The 15767-nt window shown below is 41.3% G+C and overlaps 1 protein-coding gene across 14 annotated transcripts in view; it reads left to right on the top strand.

Annotated features, from left to right (window-relative positions):
* The window catches only part of Tanc2 (tetratricopeptide repeat, ankyrin repeat and coiled-coil containing 2), a 314497-nt gene that overhangs the window by 284073 nt on the left and 14657 nt on the right, over positions 1–15767 (top strand). For all 14 annotated transcript variants that reach the window (XM_052756540.1, XM_052756535.1, XM_052756531.1 and 11 more), the window contains 5 exons: positions 1561–1654; positions 11167–11300; positions 12518–12641; positions 15094–15269; positions 15555–15687. In XM_052756540.1, the coding sequence (XP_052612500.1) occupies positions 1561–1654; positions 11167–11300; positions 12518–12641; positions 15094–15269; positions 15555–15687 (661 nt within the window). The remainder of the gene's footprint in view (positions 1–1560; positions 1655–11166; positions 11301–12517; positions 12642–15093; positions 15270–15554; positions 15688–15767) is intronic.

Genomic DNA, 15767 nt, shown 5'->3' with positions numbered 1-15767 from the left:
CTGTGAAATGTTAAATAACGGACCATGAGGAAAGGAGAAGAGTATAGCCAGGGAGCAGGTACATACATGCTTAGGTTTATTATAAATTTTACCAATCTAAAGAATGGATTACACGTGATTTAATAAACAGTGTTCTCAATTGAATGGTTAACTAAATATTGGCTTTGACCAAATTGGAATCTAACTAACCTATGTTTGTAGCCTAACTATGATGTTTCGAATGGAGTTTCATCTAATTTCCTCTTTGTCCCAATAATTTTGTTGCCATTAAATCTGATATTTGATTTGATTTACTGTTAAACTGTCTCTCACCTTTATGTAAACTCTACTGATTAAACTGAAACACATTTCAGGTTTAGCTCTAAACCAAACATTGATTTATAAAGTTTGTAACTATTCCCACCATGGCTGACTTTAAACTGCCAGTGTTATGTCACTGAGCGTGAAGGTGGGAAGAAATGCACAGTTGCACATGATGACATGGTGACAATGTTTCAACCATACATATACAATAAATATAAATAACTTTAATATCGCAGATGATAATAATAGGATATAGTTAAATAATTGAGAAAGTTTAAGAGTTGAGGGGCTTGTTTGTTTGTTTGTGGTGTTGGGATCAAATTCAGGATCTCACTCATTCTAGGAAAGCACTCTTACCAGTGAGCTATGTCTCCAGCCCAAGTTTAGGTATTTTAATCTTCATTTTCATACAATTTATTTGTTACTCGATTTTTAATAAATGACTGACTTTGTTTAACAATCAACTTGTAAAATTTCTGAAAATTTTAGAATCAGTTCTCATGGGCCACTACTGCCCAGCCCATCCACTGCAAGGGATATTCCAGTGAAGCAGCAACCCTCTCAGCTGACTTGAGCTGTCTCCAAGGGAGTACAAAGCAAAGCTGAAATTTGTGTATTGTCTATGGAAAGTCTTTAACTCTCAGTACAATCAGATTCCTGGAAACAGCTGTCACTTCTCTTTGTGGTTTGCAGTCAGTCATTCTCCCTCCCACCTCCCAGAGAGCCCTCATACTTCTGAGAGGAAAAGAGAAAACAATCACTTTAAAGAGATATTGGCCTTAATTTTCTCCATATTTCTTTCCTGAGTTTTTATTGTCATTATCTTAAATAAGAATATGTAATTTAGCTGGGTGGTGGTGGCTCATGCCTTTAATCCCAGTACTTGGGAGACAGAGGCAGGCGGATCTCTGTGAGTTCAAGGCCAGCCTAAGCTACAGATTGAGTTCCAGGACAGGCTCCAAAGCTACACAGAGAAACCCTATCTCAAAAAACCAAAAAAAAAAAAAAAAAAGAATATGTAATTTTTAAATCACATGATATATGGATTATGTTAAAGAAAAACTTGTAAACTATATCTGATAGGACAGCTTTCCATCAGAATGGTTTGGAGTTTCTTTGGTGAGGCAATCAATACTGATTTCTTTTGTATTTAAGAAATTTAGTGATGCTTAGAGGATTGTCTTCCAAAGCTCCCAGATTAGTGCCAACAGCATAGCTTTTCACCTCAGTGTGAGCTGACATGACTTCTTGTTTCAGATTGTCTCCTACCTACTTGATCTTCCAGAAAAAGATGAAGAGGAAGTGGAGCGAGCACAGATCAACAGTTTTGACAGTCTCTGGGGAGAGACAGGTACTTGTCTTGGACATTGCTGTCTCAGTGGTGTGTTGTTGTGCTCATGCAGACTTTCTGGGTCCCTCATACCATTATTTTGAGTCTGGCATACTTCAGCATTCTGTCTTAAGACTTTTGTGTTGGAGACCAGGTCAGCCCAAGTGAAAAGTTAGTCAATTTTCCTCTTTCAGCCCACTTTCCTTTAGCTCTTTTTTTTAAAAGAATCACCGCTCTTGTTTCCAACTATCTTTAAACGATAAACTTTCCTTACAATATGATAAACAAAACAGAAGATAATTGTGACCTTTCAGACTTTACCTTGTGACTAAAGTTGCTAGCTAGATGCAAACTGATCTAGTGCAGTCTGTCTGGTGTATAGTGAAGCATTTTCTTTATCATGTGGGCCTTGCCTCACCAGCAGTAGCCTCTTCCTTGTGACTGATGCAAGTAATGAATGTTGTATTTCTTCCAAGTCTAAACTGGAGCATCTGAAGAAACATTAGTAAGCTTTGATGTGTCTTTGTGAGACTAGGGCAGAGAAAATGGTAGAGTTACCCCAGATGTGTGTCATATTTGCCAGGAGAAAGAGACTAACAATGAGTTGACAAATGTAGGTAACGTATTTCACTAAAGAAGAAGGGTATGGTTTTTGGTAAAGGTGAGAATGTTGTTAAAAATCAGATAAGAATTTTGAACTTAACTAAAAGTTATAACAACTTGTTGAATTGTTTTCTTTCTTCTTCTGATAAAATTATGCATCGATTTCATGACTTCTTTTACATGTGTAATGGTCCAGAGCCCAGGAATTCTCTTCTCAAACAATTTCCCCTTTGTAAAAGCCAAAGAGAGCAGATGCCAGGTAGCTGCAACTTAAGAGCCCATAATAGATTAAAGGAAAATATGCAGCTGGAAACAGCTGCTGTCCCTGGAACCCCATCCTGAGAGAAGTCAGAGGATGGGGACCATCTAGGGTTCTCCATATGGAACCTAGAACTACAGAAGGGACATGTTGGTTTACCTCTCCTGTCAGCAAAACCTTCTCCAGTACAGGGCTGCCATACCTCCTGATAGACCCTTCTAACCAAGGGTATGGGAGTAGGAAGGTGACCAAAAATGCTGGTCCAGTAGTCATAATGGGTAGAAATTATAAGGTCAATAATCATAATTTGTAATATCAAACTTATTCTAGTGCTGTACTTCAAAGGAATCCTTAGAAAGATTTCAAAGGGTCTAAACTATGTCTGGGAGATAGCTCACTGGGTACAGCTTACTGCCTGCTGTACAACATGAGAACCTGAGTTTGGATCCCCAGTACCCACATAAAAGTCAAGCATGGCAACATAATCTGAAGCCCCAACACTGGGAGAATGGATGCAGGCAGATCCAAGGGGTTCTCTGACTAGCCAGTCTAACAGAAACAACAGTGAAAATCCTGTCTTCAAAAACTACGGTAGAGAGTAATTAAGGAAGACACCCAAGACATCAACCACTGACTTCCACAGGTAAATATGGGCGCGCGCGCGCGCACACACACACACACACACACACACACACACACACACACACACACACACACAGATATAAACTAACTATAAATGGGGGGGGCTTAAATTTTTATTAAATATTAATTTCTTTTGGAAAGGGAGGTTTGTTTGGTTGATTGGGGTTTTTGTTTGGTTGTTTGGATGGGTTTTGTTGTTATTATTTTTCCTTTTTTCGGTTTTTCAAGATAGGTTTCTTTGTGTATCCCTGGCTGTCCTGGAAATCACTCTGTAGACCAGGCTGGCCTCAAACTCAGAGATCTTCCAGCCTCTGACTCCCAAGTGCTAGTATTAAAGGCATGTGCCACCACTGCCCAGCTAAATATGAATTTCCTATTTTTAAATAAAACTTTATGTCCTGGCTGGTACAATGGCTCAAAACGTAAATGCACTTGCTGCCAACCTACCATGTTGACTTGAGTTTAGTCTGCTAAACCCACATAATAGAAAGAGAAGAGCAATTCCCTAAGGTAATCTTTGACCTCTTCATGCTCACTGTGTTATATAAAAAAGAAAAGAAAAGAATAAATATTTATAGACTCAGAATTTTAAAATATTTCCTACTTAAAAGCACATAAATTTTTATTAATGTTAATATATATCCCACCTCAAAAGTCTAAAAATCAAAATTTCATGTTCATTTGCTTATAGTCAGTATTGTATTATATTTAACTTGATATTTACATGCAATAATTTTACTGTTAAAAACAATGTTAAATATACATTTGAACAAAATATAATTTCTGGATCTATAAAAAAATTACTTGAGGCAAGGCATTGTTGCATACATCTGTAACCCCAACACTGGAGAAGCAGATGCAGGAAAATTATTGCACCTGGTCCACATAGCAAGTTCCAGGCTAACCACAGCTATGTACAAAACCAAAACAAAATTATTTGACTTCAGAGAGATTTTTTTGGAAATGACTGTTGTCTTTGCTATGTGAAAACGACCCTATAACTTAGCACTAATGTAGTATGGACTTCAGCTTGCTTCTTTAACTGCAGTGACTTGTACTTAGTCTGCATGTTTCTTTCTCATTTATAGCACATAGTTTAAAATTTATAATGGCAATTGCATTGTGACATTTGCTTCAGTGGCAAAATCTTACATATATTTATGTAAGATATGTATTTATTTTTAAGCTGGTAGAAGTCTCACATCTGCAACCCTGACCTAATTGAGGAAACTTACGGAGGGAAAATACAGTGGTCAGAGTTTTACAACTATATTACTTAATTATCAAACCCAAAGCTCCATTAACAAGAAGAAACAAAAGACATTTCTGTCAGTTGTACTAATACAAGTTCTTTACTCTCACAACAATCGTGTCACATCCCAGTTTCAGAGATGTTAATATGGGTAGCAGTGAATCTAGAATCAATGAAATGCATCTTAGAATATAATAAAATAGTACTGAGATAATATTTTTACATATCATAGTTCCCAAAATCAGATCACTAGAGTGTGCTTGGTGCTTTTGTCTTCCTTTGGCAGCCTCTTTAATCCCTCCAGATGTCATCTTACATCTGTTCTTCACCATCTGGCTAGCTATATAAAATCCAAAACACCACTAAAAAGGAGAAACTTAAAACCATTATTTTTTATGCCAACACAAAAATAAAAGGTTGCCCCCTCCTATCCCACAGGGTTGTCACAGACTTCTTAGGGAACAACACAAGAAAAGCAGTAAGGAGACACATTGTCCTGTCCTACTCCTTGTGTACAGGCGTAGACCAGGACCAGCCACTTAGAGCTCCTAGCAGCTATAAAGAGTTCACAAAATAAGATTCCCGTACTGTGTACTTGTGTAATCTTTGGTCAAGATTGTTGCAGGTGACTACCTCCTGATCTTTAAGACTTTCTACCCTTACTCTCTGATTCATGTCCCAGAATGTAGCCAAAAAGGAATCTTTTACATCATAGTCTAGTATCACTTTTCTACTTAACCAACCTTTGTTTATACTATTTGTGGAATTAAGTTCTTTACTATAGCGTAAGACCGGTCATGATCTCCAGGCTCATCTGTTGCTTATCTTCTCTGGCAATTCTAGTAATAACAAGCATACATTGTTTCCACTTCAGTGCCTTCATACATGCCTTTGTCTAGCATTCTGTCTTATCTTTACTTATCTTGCATTCACGCAACCCAGATTGCCCTCTCTCCCTGGATGCCTTATGAGATACTACTTCTGTGCCATCTCAATCCCACAGGATATCACTGTTGTGATTATCACACTATGGTATATTTATATGTTTTCCTTAGTCAACTGTGAGTTTGTTGAGAATAAATAGCATGTAACAAATAGCTCCATTAAAGTTTAATTAATGTTGTAGATTCAGTAATCAGTTTGTCTCCCCAACCACCTTCCTCCATTGATCATATATGTTGCAATCCTTTAAAATGGAAATAGATAAAAAGAATCATTTGCTTTTTCTATATTCAGTTTAGTGTCAGCATTCCATCCAAGCTATTCCCCCATCTCTGAGCTACATGGTACCTGCCTCTTCAAGCATGCATGCACGTATACACACACACACACACACACACACACACACCACAAACCATTTGTGTGAGATAATCTCATCGGATGCTGATCAGCTAGGGAAACAAAGTCCGTTTCTAGTCTCTTGGGAAAAGGTTTTTTTTTTCTCCTGTTACGGTTTATGGAAAGTGCTTTACCTTAATCTCCTTTCTTCCAAAAACTCTTTAACAGTTTTTGATAAGACTCATAAAAATCTATCCATGGTTCCTTGGTCATGATTTTGAGAAGTCCAGACTCCATTCTACATAGTTGCATTGTTTTGAGATGAAATTGGCCAGCTGTGGTAATAACCATGTCTAGCTAGCATCTGAAGGTTACTGCCAAATGACATCATAACCTAAACAACAGAGATTATACAACAAAGAAAAAGGCCAAATGGAACATTCTCTCTCATAAAATTGTGTTATTCCATAGAGAGAAATGGGCCAACCAGAGTAATATAATTGTTAGAGTAGACAGTGCCACTTTCCAGGCGGGTACTGTCTGTGAATGATGTGTTCTGTGAACTGGCATCATTAGTGAAAGGCTTGGTTCTGAAATACTAGTCTTATTTTCTCCAGAGTGCTGTCAGCTTTACTTTGTTTTAAGAAAAAGAATGTTCTTGGCCTGTACACACTGGGAAGTTTGCCACACTGTATAACCTAGCAGTTACTTTAAACACAATCAAAATATGAGAGTTAGAAATTTTCCAAGTGGTTTGAGGCATAGAGCTTGTCTAAGTTTTTAGCTACTCTTGTGTTCAAATGCCTGTGCATGACTAATGACTTTTTATACTGTTAAAAATATGAACTTGAGCTGGGCATGGTGGCGAATGCCTTTAATCCCAGCACTCAAGAGGCAGAGGCAGGTGGCTTTCCATGAGTTCGAGGCCAGCATGATCTACAGAGTGAGTTCAGGGGTGTGTAAAGAGACTCTGTCTTTCTTTAGACAGACAGACAGATAGATGATAGATAGATGAGTGGGTGATTGGGTGGGTGGGTGGGTGGGTGGGTGGGTGGGTAGATAGATAGATAGATTAGATAGATAGATAGATAGATAGATAGATAGATAGATAGATAGATAGATAGATAGATAGATAGATGAGCTTGAGAAGTAGAACTAAAGAATGTACCCTTGTGTACATTCAGTTAGGGCTTAAAATGACCTTCACTCCAGAGAGGACCAAGTTCTGCCCTCCTGTGACAAACTAAACAGAAAAGCCAATGTCAAGAGTTGCAAAATGAAATTGAGTACATATATTTTTCAAAAATTGCCACATTTTCCCTTTTGAACCCATTTACCCTTAGGGCAGGAACAGATTATTTGAAAACTTAGCTTTGTATAAATTATAGAGAGTTTTAGTTTGGCATATGGCTCAGTTACAGATAATTAAGCCAAACCCAAAGGCAAATGCCAGGCCAGCAAGATGACTCAGTGAGTAAGGACACTCACTCATTAGCCTAATGACCTGAGTTCTGTTCCAGGGACTCATGTGGTAGAAGGGGAGAACTGAAACCTACAAGTTGTCCTCTGTCCACATTTGTTTATATGTGTACACCAAATAAATAAATGAAATCTTTTAAATGCTGTCATTTCCACTTAGGTGAAAAAAGTTACAAGTGACCAGTTGATTTTAATTTCATTAGCTTCTTTGATTAGAATCCATCATTTGAAAACTGAAATATTTAGCCAGGTGGTAGTGGCACACTCCTTTAATTCCAGTACTCGGGAGGCAGAGGCAGGTGGATCTCTATGAGTTTGAGGCCAGCCTGGTCTACAGAGCGAGATCCAGGACAGGCACCAAAACAACACAGAGAAACCCTGTCTCAAAACAAAACAAAAAAAATCTGTGCATACCTAGTAGTTTTTTTAAACTTTTTATTTATTCTTTCTGTCTTTCACATCATACATCTTGATCCCATTTATTCCCCCATCTATTCATATCTGCCCTCCGCCCTTGCAACCTCCTCCCAAAAATAAAATAAAATTTAAGAGGAGGAAAAAAAGGAAAAATTAGTCTCATCATGGAAGCTGTAGTGTGACACAGAGAGTCACACAGTAAGCCCTTTTATCCATACATCTTTACTTGCAAGTGTTCTTTGCAAAGAGCCATTGGTCTGGTTCCAGGCCTCTGGTTTCTGCCCCACCCCTCTGTGCTTGAGGTGGTTGGGAGAGCTGGCCCTGAGGTCCTAAGAGCAGGGGAGCTAGCTGTCCCTGCCCCTCACCCCAGGCAGCACAGTAGAGCAGACCCTGTTGGTGGATGTGAGCATGAGAGAGCTGTCCCCACCACTTGTCTGTTCTGTGGAGGTGTGGGCAGGGGAGATTTGCCCCTCCCCCCTTACCAGCTACAGCACTCAGGAAAGCAGTCCCTACCCCTCCCCTGGACAGCACAGTAGATAGAGCTGACCCCATTGGTGGAAGCATAGGTGAGCTGGCCCTGAGGGTGAGAGTGGGGATAGCTGGCCACACCCCACTAGCTACCATGTGGTGGTGAAGGCAGTGAAAGATGCCTTCCCCCTCCTCCCCCTACCCCCTGTGGTGGGTGAGGGAGCTGACCCTCCTCCTTACTAGCTGCAGCACTCAGGAAAGTGGGCCTAGCACCTCTCCTGAGCAGCACAGCAGAGGTGACCCTACTGATAAGGGTGTAGGTGAACTGCCCAGAGAACACAAATGTAGAAGATCTGGCCCCTCATCCTTCATCTGCCATATGGTGGTATGGGTGAGGGGAGAGATGCTCTCTCACCCCTTGACACCTGTGGCAGGTAGGGAACTGGCCCTGAAGTCATAAGAGTAGGAAAGCTGTCCCTGCCCCTTACCAGCTACAGCACTCGGGAGAGTGGTCCCTGCATCTTGCCTGGGTAACACAGAAGAACTGGCCCTGATGGTGTAGGTGTTGGAGAGCTGACCCTGAGGACATGAAAGCAGAACTGGCCCCACCCCTTGCACATGGCTTCAAGGGGTGAACTAGCCAGGACAGTGCAGGAGAGCTCACCCTGATGGTGAGAACAAGGGGGAACTGGCAGGCTGAGCAGCCCTGCAACTACCCAGGCCCAAAACTAGGGTTATAAGTTGATCCACCCCAACATCCACCCCATCTGTGATCTGCTGGAACAGGATCTTCAGGACACAGGGCAACAGCAGGACAACCAAGAGGAGTTCCAGTGAGGGCCCAGCATCGATGGTGTAGCCTAATAGTTTTTGGGTTGTCATTAAAATATATGGCTGTAAGAAAGGAAGGATCTTTTGTCAGTCTACTACGTCGGTTTTCCAAATCAATTTGGAAGATGGGGAAACATCTGTGTTCTCTCTCTCTCTCTCTCTCTCTCTCTCTCTCTCTCTCTCTCTCTCTCACACACACACACACACACACACACACACACACACACACACACACACAAATGAAGCATAACTCCTACTATTTTCTAATAGTTTTCTATTTTTCCTAACTTTTGTCCAGTCTTTAAAACATTAAATTCAAGGCTGGGGAGAGAGCTTGGTAAAGTTTTGTCCCACAAATATAGGACTTGAGTTCAGATCCCCAGCACCCACATACAAAATTGGATACAGTGGTACACATCTGTAAGCCCAGAACTGAGGAAGCAGACACAGGTGTAACTCAAGAGCTTGCTGGCCAGCTGAATCAGTGAGCTCTAGGTTCAGTGAGAGATCCTGTCTCAACAAAAGTCAAATGGAGAATGTCTTAGTCACTGCTCTGTGAAGAGACACCATGACCACAGCACTCTTATAGAAGAAAATGTTTCATTGGGGCCTTGCTTACGGTTTCAGAGGGTCAGTCTGTTGTGATGGGAGCATGGTGACAAGTATGGGGCTGGGACAGTAGCTGAGAGCTACATACTTAATGATCCACAAGCAGAGAGAGATTGGGCCTGTCACCCTACCTACACTTCCTCCAACAAGGCCACACTTGCTAATCCAAAAGAGTTCTGCTCCCTGGTGACAAAGCATTAGAATATACAAACCTGTGGAGGTGGAGGCCATCTTATTCAAATCACAGCAGAGAGTAAGGAGGACACTGGTGTCAACCTCTGACAACCTGCACACACATGGGCACACATCAGCACAAACACCATACACACACAGATTTTTTTTTTGTTTTGGTTTTTTTTTTGTTTTTCGAGACAGGGTTTCTCTGTGTAGCTTTGCGCCTTTCCTGGAACTCGCTTTGGAGACCAGGCTGGCCTCGAACTCACAGAGATCCGCCTGCCTCTGCCTCCCGAGTGCTGAGATTAAAGGCGTGCGCCACCACCGCCTGGCTTTTTTTTTTATTAAAACAACAAATTTCAGCTAGGTATGGTAGCATACACCTGTACTCCCAGCATTGGGGAGCTAAAAGGGAACACTAAGTTCAAGCCCAGCCTGTGGTACATAGGGAGACCTTACCTCTAAATAATAAACAAACCTGTGCATTTTAAATGCCATGGCTAAATAAATGTCTTTATATCTCCAAATTATTCTTCCTACTACACAAACAGTACAAAAAAATGAAATATGCACTCAGAATGTCCACTACACCAAAGAATGTAAGTAATAGACAATAGTATAGAAAGAAAATGATTAATTTCTTTCTCCTGTATCCTTTATATTCTCCTTATGGCTATTTTTAAGTCTGTGGTCCCATTGTTTTATGTTTAGAAGAAGAAAGCCTGGTGTTTTGTTGCATACCTGTAATCCCTAACCAGACATTCAAGGTCATCCTTGGCTACAAAGTGAGTTTGAGGCCAGCCTGGGCCATGTGAGATCTTGTCCAACCCCAACCCTTCCCCCCATAAGAGGAAGAAATTTGTCTTTTTCACACCTGTTTTCTCATCTTTAAGACCATCTTACTTTGAACAATTCTGACACTCATGCTTGCAAATCTGTTTTTTAAAACTTATTGTCTTAATTAGTCTAAAGAAAAAAAAAAAAAAACAGTGAAGTAGTCCTGGGCCTTAGGCTCCAATTCCTGCCTTCGGCTCTTTAGGTTTGAGGGCGCAGGAGTAGAGATTGGCCAAGACTTTGCCCACTAATTTTCTCTGCAGAGTCACTTCTCTAGATTCCATTCACATATAGAGTGATAGATTTGTAACTAGGTTGAGAACCTTAAAAAAGAGATACCCATAGCAGAGAAGACAATCTGGGTATAGAAAAGTGAAACCAGGTGAATCTGATCAAAGTGATTTTTCAATGATTCATTATTATGATTGGCCCCAGATATTATGAGCCCTTTTAAATGTCTTTATTTATTATTTTTCTTCAAAAAATCCTTTCTGGGAAAGGCAACCAAAATTATTATTCTTGGAGGTAAAGTTGTTACATTAATTGTTAATTAATTACATTAATCAGACAGTAATTTACTGTGTTTGCATGAAACATAGCGTTTAAAAACATATTAATCCATGTTTAACATTGAACACTAGAAAAGAGGAGAGACGGCCATCCTCAGTATTTGTTATCTGCCCTTAGCCCTGACAGCCGCAGCCGGAAGGGGCAAACTGGATGTGTGCCGTCTGCTTCTGGAACAAGGGGCAGCAGTGGCCCAGCCAAACCGCAGAGGAGCGGTGCCCCTATTCAGCACTGTCCGCCAGGGCCACTGGCAGGTAAGTACAGTGCTGCTTCCAGCCCTCAGATAAGAAATGGTCCTGGCCTGGTGGTGGTGGCACATGCCTTTAATCCCAGCACTTGGGGAGGCAGAGCCAGGCGGATCTCTGTGAGTTCAAGGCCAGCCTGGGCTACAGAGTGAGATCCAGGATAGGCACCAAAACGACACAGAGAAACTCTGTCTCGAGGGGAAAAAAAAAAAAAAAAAGAATGAGTTCCTGGTGGAAACTTCTGATACAAAGAAAAAAAGAAACCACAAATGGGTTTCTCAGCAATCATGAGGTTTGATGACATGGGCCTTTGTTACTAATGTTCCACTTACTTGAGAGTGTAAGAAATTAACACTCACCTGGCAGCATTGTAGTAAATGCATTTAATCCCAGCACTAGAGAGGCAGAGGCAGGTGGACCTCTGAATTTAAGGACAGCCTGGTCTACAGAGTGAGTTCTAGGACAGCCAGGGCTACAAAGTGAGACACTGCCCAAAAGAAAGGGTGGTGGGGAGTTAGCACTCAAAACCGTTGTTGTGAGCCTGATTGGGGATTTGCTGTGCTCATGGAGCAACCTCCTTTTCCATGTGACAGTATTTGCCAGTTGACTAAGATGCTCACATCTCAGCAGACCCCCGCAGACCAGTTACTCACAGATGTTTCATACTTGCGGAAGAAAACACACTATGCAAACTCTAGTTATTTGATCTTTCCAGAGGTTTGGACTCTGGAGAAACCATTAACTTATGCACTAGGTTGGAAAAGGATACTGATAATGATCTTTGGAAGTACTTGAGTAGAAAAAAGGCTCTAGAAGCCAAACAGTATTTAACAAAAGGCACTGTTGTTTCAGAAACACTTCAATGTAGTCAGTTCGGTGGTAAATGTTTACTGCTGCTGCAGACTTGCAGCCTCTAGAGAGTGATAAAATGGAACTGACATGGCTAGTTACTTGGGCTGGAACTTCCATTATGGGATGGTTCAGACCACATACTGTCTTGTCTTTTTTCTTCTAACTTAATGTCTTAGTCAGATGTTCATTGATGAATCCTCACTTTCTTATCCTTACAGGAGTTAAGAGAGTAAGTTATGTGTCATTAGGACTGTTCAGAAACTCCTAAGTAGAAAACTACTTATAGATTGGACTCACCTCTGTCAATAGTCATTCATACTGCAGGAGACCACATGCTCTTAGAGTAACCAGTCTCTGCTTCTCTACACTTGTAGATTGTTGATCTTTTACTTACCCACGGAGCTGATGTCAACATGGCAGACAAGCAGGGTCGTACTCCCCTGATGATGGCTGCTTCTGAAGGCCATCTAGGAACTGTGGACTTCCTACTTGCACAAGGTAAGTCCTGAGAGGCCAGAGCTGTGAATAAAACCTGTAATAACCCACTGAACTCCTGACTTTCAGGACATGTTAAGAATTTACTAATTCAGTTGGGCAGTAGTAGTGCACGCCCTTAATCCCAGCACTCAGGAGGCAGGGGCAGGCGGATTTGAGGCCAACCTGGTCTACAAAGCAAGTTCCAGAGAAACCCTATCTCAAATCACCACTCCCACAAAAATAAAAATAATAATAATAATAATAATAATAATAATTTACTAATTCAGTTGATTAGAAAGTACAAAGCCAGAAGCTCCTGCCCTCTTATTTATTTTGTTTCCTCCAGTTTTTTAAAATAAGATTCCATGTTGGCCTTGAACTCACAACATTTATTTTCTGTCTCCATCACCTGGCACTTTCTTGTGCAGTGTGTGTGTGTGTGTTACGCTCTTTTGGATGTGTGTATGGTTTATCAATATGTAGATTAGGCTGGCCTCAAACTTGAAGTGATCCTCTTGTCTTAGTTTCCAAGAAGCCAGGTTTAAACAGGTGTGCCTCACCACTCCCAGCCTGCCCACTTATACACTGTGGAGTTCTCCTTATGCTGACATTCTCTTTTTCTTTATAGCCTGAGGGATTGTTATGAAACCAACATATTCTGAACTCTTTCAAATCAATAATCTCCAAACTTCAATCTTTTTAATGTATACCCAATAAATATGCATCTGTTTTAGAAGCTAATTTGCTGCTGCTGCTACTGCTGCCGCTGTCGGTTGTGGTAGTGTGGGGTCACTATGTAGCCCTGGCTGGCCTGGAATGTGTTTGTAGACCAGGCTAGCCTCAGACTCACACAGATCCACATGCCTCTTCCTCCCGAGTGTTGGGATTAAAGGTGTGCACCAACACACCAGGTGAAGCTTGGCATCAGTCTGTAGGCCTGCACAGCTAATATTTTTCTTGACTCCAAAAGGTAAAGGGAAGACACTTGCTAACAATGAGACCGTCTTTGGAGACTCGGGATATTACCATTAAGTTATAATAAATTCCTTGTGGCATCTTCCAACATACTCACATCCTTGGTAAACAGGAAACAAGTTAAAGGAGGTGTCCTTTATGAGCCTAGTGTGCTTTTTCCCTGCAGGTGCACAATGGTAATACATTTCAGCCCATGCTGCTACTGTAAGCTCAGCCACCTATGCAGTAATAGTGTCACAAAGGGCTGTTTGTGACAAAGGCTCATCACTAGTGGCACTGCAGCACCATCTAGTGGAGCCTGTGGATTTGCATCAAACTGTGGATAGTGAGGAGATTGGAAACCATGAATGACATCATTCCAGTTAGCCTGTACTGTTAATAAACCAGACTTAAATATATATAATTATCTATACATATATGCACTTTCCTTCCAGGGAAACCAGTCTTCTGAAGAAACCAGACTTAAAATATATATAATTATCTGTACATATATGCACTTTCCTTCAAGGGAAACCAGCCTTCTGAAGAACCATACCCAGACCTGAACAGCCAAAGAGCAGGAAGGCTAGGCTTCTCCTAAGAGATTTGCTGTGGCTTCAGCTCTGTCCTTTCAAGGAAGATTTGTTTCCACAACCTGACACTCAAAGGTGGCTAGAATCAAGAGTTGCTCTTCCAGGATATATTGTAGCTCTTGCCTCCCCAATACAAGTTGCCAAACAAGTCTGACTTCATGATACCTATTTTTATTTCTGCTAGAGGAGGGGAGCAGCATTCAGAGGGAGTAGACTTAAATTTTTAAGATGTGGCATGAAGCAATGTTCCAGAACAAACTGTATCCAGTAGAAGAGGCAAGCCCCTTCAGCACTGATGACCCTTAGGTGACTGACTACCATGTTTGCCACATGCCAGTAGACACTCCAGAGACTTGTTCTTCCTTACTCAGCATCTTTGAGTCCTTTTATATTTTCTTTGGGTGTTTTGTTTTGTTTTTTCACTTAAGTGAGTTTTCACTAAGTCAACAAAAATTATTTAGCCTATATTATTTGTAGAATATTATAGAATAGGAACACTTAACGTGATTTTAATTTTTTTTTAAAGTAAGCTGTTATTTGAGGTCTGGGAATAAAGTTCAGCTGGCAGAGTGCTTGCCTAGCATACACAAAGCTCTCGGTTCAATCCCCAGCACCACACAAATTGGGCTAGCACACACCTGTAATCACAGCACTTAGGATATGGAGATGTAGCTCAGGCAGGCCTTGAAGTCACTGTGTAGCCCAAACTAGCCTCAAACTCAAGATCTTCGTGCTTACTTCTCCCTACCTCTGGGATTACTGGTATGTGTCACCATGGCTAACCAGGGTCAATCTCAAAATAGAAAAATCTAGAAGTAAAAGCTGTTCTTTGGCAGCATATATACCTTAAGTATCAGCACTCCTTTCTGCTACAAATTTTAGTGTCTTCAGTCCTGTTAACACAGGATTCTCATTTGTTCTTGTAGGTGCCTCCATTGCCCTAATGGACAAAGAAGGATTGACAGCCCTCAGCTGGGCTTGTTTGAAGGGCCATCTCCCAGTAGTGCGTTCTCTGGTGGATAATGGAGCTGCTACAGACCATGCTGACAAGAATGGCCGCACCCCACTGGACCTGGCAGCGTTCTATGGCGATGCTGAGGTGGTGAGTGCCTTTAAACAGACCTCAGGAGAGTAAGGACAGGGAATGTTATCCATCAATAATAATAATTAATCTAGGACCTAATGTGAAGTACTATTTCAATGATTCTAACGTAAATTCTTCAGATCTATAATTGCTGGAGGACAGGAATATACAAACCATTATTCAAAACCAAGAATATCACTGTGGTCTGAAATGATTTCTATATCCCGGTCCAGACAGGCCGTTTGAAAAGGGCCAAGCTGTGTGCATTGTGCCTGTTAACAGTTGTGCTCGTCCCTTGCCTAGGTCCAGTTCCTGGTGGATCACGGGGCCATGATTGAGCACGTTGACTACAGTGGGATGCGCCCTTTGGACAGGGCGGTGGGTTGCAGGAACACTTCTGTTGTAGTCACTCTCCTGAAGAAAGGAGCCAAAATAGGTAAGAGAAAGAGAGGTGATACTGACCATCTGTGCCCAGGGGCCGGTGGTCTGGCTGCCCTGGGTGTTTGGTGTGAATGT

The sequence above is a fragment of the Peromyscus californicus genome, unplaced genomic scaffold (genome assembly GCF_007827085.1).
Source record: "Peromyscus californicus insignis strain IS unplaced genomic scaffold, ASM782708v3 Scaffold_3__1_contigs__length_106647218, whole genome shotgun sequence".
NCBI classification, from domain to species: domain Eukaryota; kingdom Metazoa; phylum Chordata; class Mammalia; order Rodentia; family Cricetidae; genus Peromyscus; species Peromyscus californicus.
The sequence above is the reverse complement of the archived record's forward strand: the minus strand, read 5'-3'. Positions and strand labels throughout refer to the sequence as shown.